This window comes from Urocampus carinirostris, chromosome 4 (genome assembly GCF_059441175.1).
Source record: "Urocampus carinirostris isolate Australia breed hairy pipefish chromosome 4, RoL_Ucar_1.0, whole genome shotgun sequence".
NCBI lineage: Eukaryota > Metazoa > Chordata > Actinopteri > Syngnathiformes > Syngnathidae > Urocampus > Urocampus carinirostris.
In genome coordinates, this window is record NC_142352.1 from 17,922,026 (window position 1) to 17,934,655 (window position 12,630).

The 12,630-nt window shown below is 38.1% G+C and overlaps 1 protein-coding gene across 2 annotated transcripts; it reads left to right on the top strand.

The window, feature by feature from the left end:
- Positions 1 to 1,408: 1,408 nt before the first annotated feature.
- Positions 1,409 to 12,333, top strand: nae1 (nedd8 activating enzyme E1 subunit 1). Of its 2 annotated transcripts, XM_088333813.1 has the most exons (20): positions 1,409 to 1,576; positions 2,712 to 2,815; positions 2,887 to 2,947; positions 3,046 to 3,076; positions 3,168 to 3,239; positions 3,368 to 3,447; positions 4,562 to 4,671; positions 4,747 to 4,856; positions 4,933 to 4,995; positions 5,062 to 5,125; positions 5,191 to 5,282; positions 6,991 to 7,050; positions 8,432 to 8,565; positions 8,655 to 8,730; positions 8,828 to 8,867; positions 9,106 to 9,192; positions 10,944 to 11,036; positions 11,113 to 11,227; positions 11,324 to 11,373; positions 11,449 to 12,333. In XM_088333813.1, exons 1-20 carry the CDS (start codon positions 1,527 to 1,529, stop codon positions 11,556 to 11,558), a joined length of 1,602 nt encoding a protein of 533 aa, XP_088189939.1. In that variant the 5' UTR covers positions 1,409 to 1,526; the 3' UTR covers positions 11,559 to 12,333. The 2 variants fall into 2 exon arrangements, with proteins under 2 accessions (XP_088189939.1, XP_088189940.1); XM_088333814.1 differs by lacking the exon at positions 9,106 to 9,192.
- The last annotated feature ends 297 nt before the right edge of the window (positions 12,334 to 12,630 follow it).

Genomic DNA, 12,630 nt, shown 5'->3' on the forward strand with positions numbered 1-12,630 from the left:
CGTCAGCGAACCTCTGTTTCTACAAGGCAAACACTTTGACTCTGACTCCCGTCTGTCCCGCTTTTTGCACCCATTTCCCATCCGTCCGTTCCTCATTTCCCCGTTTGTCTCCGGCTACAACCTGTTTTTTTGATCCTGACCACGTTTTGCTCTCTGTCCCGGCTATCGACCTGTTTTTTCTGTCTTCAACACCACGATCTCCTGCTCCGGAAGATCCACTTCCGCATTCGGAACATGTTATGATTCTGTGAGCAGCTTGCTTCCCGCGTCCAGCGAGCACCGGTTCGCGGGCGCTCCCGTCCCTCTTTATCTCAATTAACTTATGGTTAACATTTACGCATCTGGGTCCTAATTCCGTTCTGGTCGTGACACTTAATCGGATTATTGCATGCATTTACTTGGCTTTACATCATCGGAATATTTGTAATACATGCATTCCCTTTTCCAGTCCTATTATCTGTGCGCATTCTTGGGCACCAGTTTTCTTATGTACAGTATTTTCAATTTTCACATGTTTACGACCTAAACTCATTGGTCTGAGGATATAAACAGCAATCAATACTCCCCCTTTCCCTCCCCGCAATGACCACACAATGACCGCGCTAAATATAAAAGAGACCGTTTCTATTTCCAAGGTCTGACTGTTATATCTTATAACACAGCACATTGATTTTTGGCCGCTGGTGATGTGCTTGCTCGGGTATTCTCGGCCTCAATAAAGCTTCCTGCAGCTATTTTGGTCGTGTTATTTGAGAATGTGTGTTAAATTTACTTTGCAAATGCCCAATGACATTCTTTATTTATTAGCAGGCTAACCGATTTATTTTCAGAGCCTTTGATTCCATAGAAACGTATGCAAAGGCGGATGCTTTTAAAAAGTGATGGGGGTGGAGGTCAGACATGTGCTGGCAATGTCAAATGCAGTAAATCATCTTTTTGAGGAGGAAAATAACTGTAGGTAGAGTTTTCTTATATAAGTAGTTATTAACTTATAAAAACTACATGAAACCCAAGGAAATTGCAAAAAATAAAGCCTAATAATACCAATTTATGAAAGTTAATCCTTGCTAAAGTAAACTACAGTTCTCGTTGAAGCTAAATAAAAATTGAAGTGATGCTGCCGTCTAGAGGATAAATGTAGTAGTGCATGGATAAATACAGAACAGACACAAATCAGAACATGCATTTAACATAAACTAGAATACAGCTGAAACAACTCTACAATGTTTGCTTGTTTGCTCGTTTGCTTACAATTATTTACTTCATATTTGATTGATGCATTGAACACACGTGACGAGTAACTGAAATATGACGGGTAATTAAGGTAATTTATTTTGAAATAGTGCCTACTTTGACCTAAATTCATGTGGTGTGACTTAATGGTTTGTTATTTCCAACAAATGTTATTAAATAGTGAGCAAACAAATGTGTCGAAAGTGCGAATTCCGAATCCCAATGCCCTAACGTTCGTGTCGAATCCAACGTTTTGAAAGCGGTCTCGACTTTACCTACCCTTGACAGCTACAATGGCAGGGACAAAAGCAGCCAAGGAACTGAAATACGACAGGCAACTGAGGTAATTTATCTCTAAGTTGTGTCGGGTGTTACCTAACATTATGTTAAAATTATTGAAATTGGTGTGGAAAAAACATTAATAGTACAGCAGGTCGGAAATGGAGAGCTAGCTAGCTAGCTAGCCAGCCCAAGGTGCTACCTTCAGCCATGAATAGCAAAACAGTCGAGTGTTTTTTACCATTGGTCACATTAATTAGTTGTTCGGTTTCTTGGGGGTTTATAAAGTACTTATGTCTTCTCAACTGTCTCCATAAATTCCTATAAAACGTGTTTACGACCAGCAGTTGCATTAATTAGCTCAAGCTATTGAACTCGTAATTGTTGTTTTTGTTTACTATAAAATAAAAAAAATCTAGTTTAATCAATCTCTGAAACTTTTTACACACAAAAAATGTTTTGCCTTAAAGTGCAATCTGAAATATTTAATATAAGCAAAGAAAAAAGACACTTGTTGCCCCCCCCCCCCCCCCCCCCCCATACAATATCCCAGACAGTGATGTACATAAAGGCACAGGTGAACCATGAGAGGATGGGCACCCTGCCGTTGTTGTGCCGAAAAAATTCCGTTAGAAATCTCCACCCCTTCGTGCAAAGGTCACTAAACGACTTCGTATCTCATTGATTGGGAAACCTAATAGATCAACAAAGTACGGATCATTTTCACCATGTATAGAAATCACTTTGGAGAATATTTCCATCCATTATCTGCACCGCTTATCATCAGTAGGGTCTCGGAGGTGCTGGAGACCATCCTAGCAATCTTCGGGCAGTGGGCAGAGGACACCCTGAACTGGTTGCCAGCCAGTCGCAGGGCACACAGAGAAATAATTCACTCGGTCATTCACAGCTAGGGACAATTTGGACCGGCCAATTAACCTAACCTGCATGTTTTTGGAATGTGGGAGGAAATCGGAGTGCCCGGAGGAAACCCACGCAAGCACGGGGAGAACGTGCAAATTCCACACAGGAGGTTTGATCTCATGACCTCAGAACTGTGCCAGGGACGCGCTAAGCACTCAGCCACCATGCTGCCCTGGAGAATATTTACTTTGGCCAAATGACGCCTCGTAATCTGAATGTTTATCTCCCGTTTTATTCGTGATGGATGACCACGTTGACCCTGTGTGTGCTTGCAGATTATGGGGGGACCATGGTCAAGAAGCTCTGGAAAATGCTCATGTTTGCCTGGTAAATGCCACTGCCACTGGAACTGAGATTCTGAAAAATCTGGTGCTTCCTGGTAAAGAAAAATGCATTAATTATATAATCTAGTAAGAATTTGAGATGTTTTCAATAGAATCATGTCTTCAGGTATTGGAGCCTTTACTATAGTGGATGGTCACACAGTTTCCGGCGAAGATGTAGGACACAAGTAAGACACATTTTAGGTCTCTAATGATAAAAACTTACCAACACGCTGTGTGTGATTAGTGGTAATTACTTTTTTTTTTTTAAATCTTATCTTTCCAGCTTTTTCCTCAGTCAAAGCAGCATTGGAAAGGTACTTTCATATGTGTCAAACAAGTGCAATCAACGTCCCAAATTTTAGATAATTATGTTACTTTGCCCTGACCTGAGTGTTGACATTTTAGAACAGAGCACAGGCTGCAACTGAATTGCTTCAAGAATTAAACTCAGATGTATCAGGCAACTTTGTTGAGGAGGTTAGTGCACATTGAAGACGAATAATCGGCGAAAGAATAAAAAATCAAAACTTTTGTTTTTTTTCTCAATGTATATCATTTGTTTAGAATCATTAACAGTTTGTTTTCTCTTGAATTTTACTTTCCAGAGTCCTGACATGCTCTTGGACAACAATCCGGAGTTTTTCCATCGATTTACCATTGTTATTGGGGTGCAGTTGCCTGAAAGGTATGCTTTAAAGTACTGACTTCTCATTACGATCGAAATTGAAGTACCCGGAACCCCGGGTTACGGCAACACTACCCTACGATGTTTTCGTTACGTAGTTATGTAAGATGTTTTTTCGGCCCCTAGTTGCCCAAAAACGTATAAAATTGAAACTTTTTGGCATTTGTGTGTATGACTGTGCTTGTTTTGTGCCTAATACTAATCTAAGGTGCCTGGTCAATGTCATATAAAATGCTGATCTTCTATTGGTTTGCTTTATGGCATTTTAATAGATGCTGATCTGTAGTTGTTTGACTCTGTCCTACAATGTCTTTCTTTCTCTTTGTTTAAATTCTCGTGTGCTTCGCTAAGATTTTGCGAGTTAGTGCTACATAATACTGTGTTTTCTGTGCTGTATTTATTAGCTACATGTCCTAAGACTTGCAGTGATGCTAAAGTGAGAGGCATGGAAACTAAGCTTAAGGCAATAGAAAGAAGGCACTTGCATCGTCACCCTCGCTAAGAAATATGGCTGTAATCAATCGAAGATCAGTAAAAAAGGAGGCGATTTAAACAAAGAAATCTTCTTTGGTATGATTACCCTCCAAACTGGAAGTTTAAAAGTCATTTTTAATTTTAGTCAGCCATGCCCTCCTGCATCCTCCCAATAACTCCACCATACCAGCACAAGTCGTGTCACATTGAAGATAATATATTTTTCCATTTTATGCACACGCACACAATATCAAGTTATTTAATCTTATTCACATATACAGTATAATTAACACTTAAAATGTCTACTTTGTTTTTTTTTATTTTTTTATCTGGATTATTGGTGGTTCGGAACACATTGGCTATTTACCATATGTTTCTATCCCCGTTAAATGGCAATTTACTTTACCCCCCCGCCTCAAAACGGATTAATGCCGTATCCCGGGGATCCACTGTACTGAGAGGTAATCGTTCAATCAGTTAATTCTATAACCATTGGACAAAATTCCACTGTTTGTTTTTGTTTAAATAATGTATCACTTTTAGAGGTTTCAGGTCGCTCTACTGCCCAAAAAGTGTTAATGTGATATAGTAAATATTTTTTTACTTAATAAGTGTCCCCCCACACCCCACTTCTGAAAAGCACGAGTCTGAGGTTAGGCTCAGTGTTGTGGAGTGCTTCAGTGCCGTTCCTGCTCTGTAAAACATACGGCCTCATTGGGTACATGAGGCTTGTGGTGCAAGAGCACACAGGTTAGTACAACCATTAATAATGACATGCATTGTACTATATAAACATTTGATCTGTAATGTGAATTATCTCTGCAGTAATTGAGTCACACCCCGACAACGCTTTGGAAGACCTAAGGTTAGATCAGCCTTTTCCCGAATTCAAGAAGCACATTCTTTCCTATAACCTCGAAAGCATGGATAAAAAGGTTTGTATTTGGTATGGCGGTACACTTTTTATTATTTGCTGCCCAGCTCAACTAATAGATGACATTTGCCCTGTAGGATCACAGTCACACACCTTGGGTTGTCATTGTCGCAAAATTTCTTGAAAAATGGCTCAGTGAGGTAATTCTCGAACATTACAGGTATTGGTAATTTTGTGTAATAACATTCCATTTGACCTTTTTTTAGCAAGATTCTCAGTTACCCAGAAATTACAAGGAGAAAGAGGCTTTCCGACAGATTATTCGAGGAGGTATTTTAATTTGTAGGCCTAACACAATTTGATCATCTCTTACACATGACTCTGTTTCATTTCAGGGATTCTAAAAAAAGAAAACGGGGTGCTTGAGGATGAAGAAAACTTTGAAGAAGCCATTAAAAATATTAATACTGCTTTAAATCCAACAAAGGTATCAATCCAGATTATATATATACTGGACTGTCTCAGAAAATTAGAATATTGTGATAAAGTTCTTTATTTTCTGTAATGCAATTAAAAAAACAAAAATGTCATACATTCTGGATTCATTACACATCAACTGAACTATTTCAAGCCTTTTATTATTTGAATATTGCTGATTTTGGCTTACAGCTGAAAAAAACTCAAAAATCCTATCTCAAAATATTAGAATACTTCCTCAGACCAAGTAAAAAAAATAATTTTATAACAGCAAAACTAAATCAAACAATTGAAAATGTCCAATGATGCACTCAGTACTTGGTTGGGAATCCTTTTGCACGGATTACTGCATCAATCCGGCGTGGCATGGAGGCAATCAGCCTGTGGCATTGCTGAGGTGTTATTGATGCCCAGGATGCTTCGATAGCGGCCTTCAGCTCATTTGCATTTGTAGGTCTGGTGTCTTTCATCTTCTTCTTAACTATACCCCACAAATTCTCGATGGGGTTCAGGTCAGGGGAATTAGCAGGCCAATCAAGGACAGTGATGCCATGGTCAGTGCACCAGTTACTGGTGGTTTTGGCACTGTGGGCAGGTGCCAGATCATGCTGGAAAATGAAATCCTCATCTCCATAGAGCTTTTCAGCAGATGGAAGCATGTAGTGCTCTAAAACCTCTTGGTACACAGTTGCATTTACTCTGGACTTGATGAAACACAGTGGACCAACACCAGCAGCTGACATGGCTCCCCAAACCATTGCTGACTTTGGGAACTTCACACTGGATTTCAAGCAACTTGGATTTCGCTCTTCTCCAGCCTTTCTCCAGACTCTGGCGCCTTGACTTCCAAATGAAATGCAAAACTTGCTTTCGTCTGAAAAGAGGACTTTGGACCACTCTGCAACTGTCCAGTGCTTCTTCTCCATAGCCCAAGTCAGACGCTTCTTCCGTTGTCTTGAGTTCAGAAGTGGCTTGACCATGGGAATACGGCTATTGTAGCCCATTTCCCGGACATGTCTGTGAACTGTGGCTTTTGATACCTGGACTCCAGCTTCAGCCCACTGTCTTTGAAGCTCCCTCAAATTCTGGAAGCGGCTCTTCTTCACAATTTTGTTAAGGCTGCGGTCATCTCTCTTGGTTGTGCAGCGTTTCCGGCCACATTTTTTCCTTCCAACAGACTTTTTGTGGATATGCTTTGAAACTGCACTCTGAACAGCCTGCTCTTTGAGAAATTTCTTTTTGTGTCTTACCCTCCTGATGGAGGGTATCAATGATGGTCCTCTGGACAGCAGTCAGATCAGCAGTGATTTAGTTTACTGAACCAAACTGAGTGTTTTTAAGGCTCAGGAAACCCTCGCAAGGTGTTTCGAGTTAATTAGATGATTCAGGTGATTAGTTGAATAGCCTACTTGTATACTTTTTCATGATATTCTAATATTTTGAGATAGGATTTTTGAGTTTTCTTAAGCTGTAAGCCAAATTCAGCAATATTAAAATAATAAAAGGCTTGAAATAGTTCAGTTGATGTGTAATGAATCCAGAATGTATGACATTTTTGTTTTTTACAGAAAATAAAGAACTTTATCACAATATTCTAATTTTCTGAGACAGTCCAGTATATAATATATATATATATATATATATATATATATATATATATATATATATATATAATGTGTGTAGAATGAAGACAAAACAAATCTGATTTTTTTTTTCAGATCCCGAGTACTATTAAAGACCTCTTTAATGACGATCAATGTAACAACATAACATCACAGGTTTGTTTTTTTCTTCTATTCCTATTATTAAAAGTAGTGCCATTTAGTGGTGAACTAAACTATTTGGATTCATCACAGAAACCACACTTTGTAAGCCGACTTTTAGTTAATGAATACAGTGGATATAACTAATCCATTATGAAGTGGGGATCGCAAAAGTGAAATTGCCAAATAGTGGGGGATAGAAACCTATGGTATTGTGTTGCTAATATGCTCCAAAATCCTGGTAATTCAGACAAAAACATTGAAATAAGTACTGCTTACATGTATTAAAAATGTATATGATTAAATAATATTAAAATAAATACACATTTAAAGGAAAGATAAAAATGTATTTACCTTATGGTGTGACGGGACTTGACCTGGTTTAGTGGAGTAGCGGTGACACGCCACAGATTGTGTTTTGCAGCCAAAGTAACGCAATGCTTTTGACTGTTGGTAACGGCGTTGTAACGGAGGAAAAAAATAACTTAGGTTACATTCACACCTTGGAACAATTTGGAGTCACCAATCAACCTGCATAGTATGTCTTTGGAACGTGTGAGGAAACCGCAATGCTCGGAGGAAACCCACAAAGGCACAGGGAGAACATGCAAACTCTGCACAAAGAGGCCAGTAACTGGATTTGAACCTGGGACCTCTTAACTGTAAGGCTGACGTGCTAAGCTCTTATCCACTGTGACACCTCTTGTGAGGATTTTCATGCTTTTAGTAGCTTCAGTGCTGTTATCGCTTCTTTGATGATGGTCCCGATCATCGTTGGTCACGTCCATTCTTTTTCTTGATAATCGCATTCTTTGTTTCCATGGTCATTATACTTTTGCTTCACCCTTTAGCATTAGTACAAAAAATACAATATTGTATAGCCAAATCCCTAAGTCTTTAAGAAGCACACAAGATTCTGAACGAAATGAAGATAATAAAAGGTATTGTGGGAGTTTGTTCAGCCAATAGCATATTGACAGTTTCATGATGCCATGACGCAAACCTATAACCAAGACCGGCATTTTATATGAATTGACTGGTAGCAAACAAGCATCTTAGACATATTTCTACGTATGCACAAACAGGGCAAAGCTTAAAATTTATACGTTTTTGGCACGCACCATATATTTTTTGTTCATGTCATATAATGAGGTAAGTGCCATGTAAATGGGATAAAAACCCATATTCCACACCCTAAACTGTAAACATCATCAGGCGGGGTTGCCATACCACTGTGGTATTTGGATTATGAATAATTTTAAATGGTTTTAAATGTATGATTTAACAATTTACCACAAGACGGCACTAAAAGAAAAACATGGCCTTTCTAATGTCAAATTTCTGTGTAAAAATGTAAATACAAAGCATAACTCAATGTCCTGGTATGTATTGACAGGCCTCATCTTTTTGGGTAATGCTGCGAGCTGTTAAGTTGTTTGTACAAAACGAAGGCTGTGGTAACCTGCCGGTGCGGGGGACCGTCCCGGATATGATCGCCGACTCGCAAAAGTTTATAAATCTTCAGAATATGTAAGAAAATCATGCTAGATATGAGTCATTTTCATATCATTTGATCAATATTAGTGCGTGCTACAATTGAAATGAATGTTTTGACACAGTTACAGAGAAAAAGCCCTACAGGATGCAACATGTGTTGGTAGATATGTTGAAAGTCTAATGCAGTCTGTTGGGAAGGTAAGTAATCGATCACATATAATATAAATGGGGAGTATCTGTATCCGAAATATATATAAACAATATGATTTGAAGTAAATCATTTTCCCTTCTACAGGCACCTGAAAGTATTTCTGAAAAAGACATCAGACTCTTTTGTAAGCCCTACTCATATTTCATGATTTAGTTTCACACTATTAAATTAAAAAAACTTGATATTCAATCTAACAAAGTGTCGTTATGCTTTTAGTCTGTACGAAGCTAAAAAAAAAACAACAAACATGTGTTTGTCCTAAGTTTGTCAGGAAACGTAATGCTAATTTGCCTGGAGTAGCAGTGATTGTTCTGGAAATTTCCATTTTAACTTAACTACCATTCCTGCTTGTTGTTGTGTAGGTAAGAATGCATCCTTTCTAAGAGTGGTTCGCTGCCGATCTTTAGCAGCGGAATACAATGTGGACTCGTTCAACAGAGATGAAATTAGTAAGTTTTGGCTATGTTTCTCAAATAGTTTTGATTATCAATATGTTGAGATAAACTATCACCTCATTCAATGTCATGACGTAGAGTGCCAAAATGTAAAAGTTTCTTGTCTTATTTTAGAAACTATAATTAAGTAAGTATTAAGCGGCTGGGAATGATTTCGGTATGAAAAAACACAGTTATATGGCAGGAGTGACCCTGATCAGATTTTTGTACACGCATCGAGGGAGCGCTCACTTCCTAGTGTTTCTTCCTTTTTCCATAGAGTGAGAGGATAAATATTTATAAGCAGTTCTAGCTCCTCAACAGAGCGTATTCCTTTTAACAAAAGATGACAAAGTCACATCGTCACCGTCGGGTCAGTCGGATGACATTTTGTGCACGTTTGCAGGAATGCAGTCGGTCAAGGGAACACGATCGCCATGGTGAAAAGTTCGCGCATTATTCATGCAAATTGAATGCATCAGTTCTTGCAATAAAATGTTGTTTTGCAAGAAAAGTGCCCTTGTGTTTATGGAAACAATCATTTAAATTTTGGAGATTTTGGGAAAAAATCCGCAAATTGAAAGTTCTACTTGAAAAGCATCCTTTCAAAAAAGCTGTTTTCCTCAGAGGTTTTCTTGTATTTTCAAGAAACCTGGAAATGCTCAACGTTTGTTTAGTAAACAATGGTAAAAGCCTTAAGTATACTTTTTTTTCTAATGGAAAATCAGATGCGAGTTCAAGCTTTCTTTTGATATGTCCTGTGCCTATACAGCTACATAAGGAAAACTTCTGGCATTTAATGAGTTTTTTATTTTTTTATTTATTTTTTTATTTCCTTCATACAGTATATTTTCTTATCTAGTTTATGCTAATGATATTTTGTGCCTTGCAGAACTATTTCATTATTATCCTCTAGATGGCAAAAGGTATTAACTGCATCATAGCTAAAGCCCGGTGTGTAATATGTAGCGACCCTAATTGGTTTAAGAAATACTTGATTTGTTTAAATAAAACACAATTGATTCAAACAATAAGCAAAAATACATGTACTATCTCATTAACATGTTTATTAAAAGACTTGTTGGTTTAGAAATTTGTAATTATTTTACACATCTTGAAGAAGCTGACATGGTTGGTGGCTATCTTACTACTACGGAAGCATAGATGATGTATGATGATGTTTTGCAAAGGTAGCCTGTCCTGGTGTTGCTTTTTAATGACCACTCACTTTTCAAAGCCAAGCCCTGCATGTGATCATCACCAAGTCCCGTTATTCAGGCATCTTCCACTTTTTGCCCTTTTTCCTCTCTCTAGCCTCTCACTTAAGCCACTTGGCTTTAGGTTTTGACTCGCCATTAGCCACTTTTGTTATCGTTAGCCGCTAGTACCTCGCCCTAGTGCTACTCTTTTTCACAGCTGGTTATGTCACTGATTTCTGTAATTCGGGATTCTTTAATTCTTTTCCACAATCCTGTCGCTGGCTGACATTTATCGTTGCTCACAAAGAAAATATTAGGCTTTCAAATTTTTAGGCTTCCATAATGTGTCCAATTCACATGCTTTAGCTCCATTCAAGCAATGTCACTTAGACAATGTCACTAAGCGTTTTAGTATATCTTCAATATTTTTTCTCTGCTCACATTTGTCGGCAAAATAATCTTCGGCTCCATTAATGCCTCAGCAGGCTTTGGTTCATAACTAATTTTAAGCGCATCTGCATTGCAGGGTTTATTTCCCCCCCCCTAAAAATGTGCCATTTTCCACAGTCTCATGCATGGACAATCCCGATAGCGAGATGGTTTTCTATCTCATGCTTCGAGCTGTGGACCGCTTCTACCAGCAGCACTCGCGTTACCCTGGTACTGTAACTCTAAAAATGAATACAGTAAATTAAGTATATCCAATGTGGAATTATTTTCTACGTTTTTATCCCAGGGGTTTATAACTATCAGGTAGAAGATGATATCAGCAAGCTGAAGCTGTGTGTCACCAGCCTGCTGCAGGACTACAACCTCAATGTTAACATTAAAGATGATTACGTTCATGAATTGTAAGTTTCTTTTATATCTATTTTACACCCTTAACGGATGCTTTTCTTTTTCTATCGGATGCACGGAATTAATGATGATGTTTTCTTCATTTGTAGCTGTCGCTATGGTGCAGCAGAGCCTCATACGGTTTCTGCTTTTATGGGAGGTAATATATTGAGCCCACACTAAGTGCAATACATTTCTAAATTATTTGTCTCCCCCTAATGGTTCCTCTGTTTAGGTTCAGCAGCTCAAGAGGCTATTAAGATCATTAGCCACCAGTTTGTGCCGTTCAACAACACCTTCATTTACAACGCAATGTCACAGACCTCAGCTACGTTACAGCTTTGATACAGTCACTCGTTCTGAACTCATTCCCGTTATTTTGCACTTTTTTTGTTTGGAATATGTGCTCCCAAGTTGGCCAAACTTGTTCTTGGAAGCAGGGGAATCCACCTTGGAGGGGCATGTATAAATTGTAGATTATTATTTTTTTTATTTTTTTTTTTTTCAATAGCTATGCTTGTATCATGTTGTTTTCTACACCTAAAAAATTATAATAATGGTCAGTTTTTCTTCTTAGCCACAAAAAGTATACTTTCTTATTATGTCTAACATTAGCCACCTGGTCTTTAGAATCAAAAGGCATTGTGAGGTCTATGCGCCGATAAAGCATTAGACTTTTTATACTAGTGTTCAACAGTAGATGGCGGACTTCCATTAATGGTTTGCTTTCAGTTCAAACCAATGGCCATTTCTTTTAATACTGTGCCATACTTTTTTTAAATACTTAAGATTTTCTAATAGAGGCGTGGTTGCCGTGACACTAGTATTTTCCACGTTTTCTGTGTTTCAAAAGAAAGGGTCTAGTGTCATTTTTCATTTCTGTTCGCAGCATCAATGCAGCTAAAATCAGCTTCCGACCGGGGCTAACCTGTAGAAAAATAATATAACTTTGTGGCCTCTAGATTAAAACATCATTTTGTCAGGCTTAATCAAGGATTTCTAAAAAAAGGAGGGCTTGGATGTTTTCATGTACAGGTGCTTCCTTTTATCGCCATCTGTGTTACTTCTGCTTCTTCTCAATGAATGACATGAATAAAGTTGATTCATTCTTTAGCTGCCACACTTGTGAATTTTCTCCTTTGAATTCAAATTTGCGCAGATGTGGCATAGTATTTCTGCCTCCAGATTAGCTATAGGGGGAAGAAGGGTCATCATTTTGCATATAATCTTGCATTCATAAAGAAAACGTTTTAATAACAATTTTACCACTTGAGTAGATTTTTTTCTTAGATCTACTATATTTGAATCTTATTTCTCTAGAAAAATAAGAATTGATCCCCCAAATGAGCCAAATTGACTGGTATGGTGGATTGTCAGTCATATTTAATAACCTTGGCGCTCTACTCATATAAAGAAT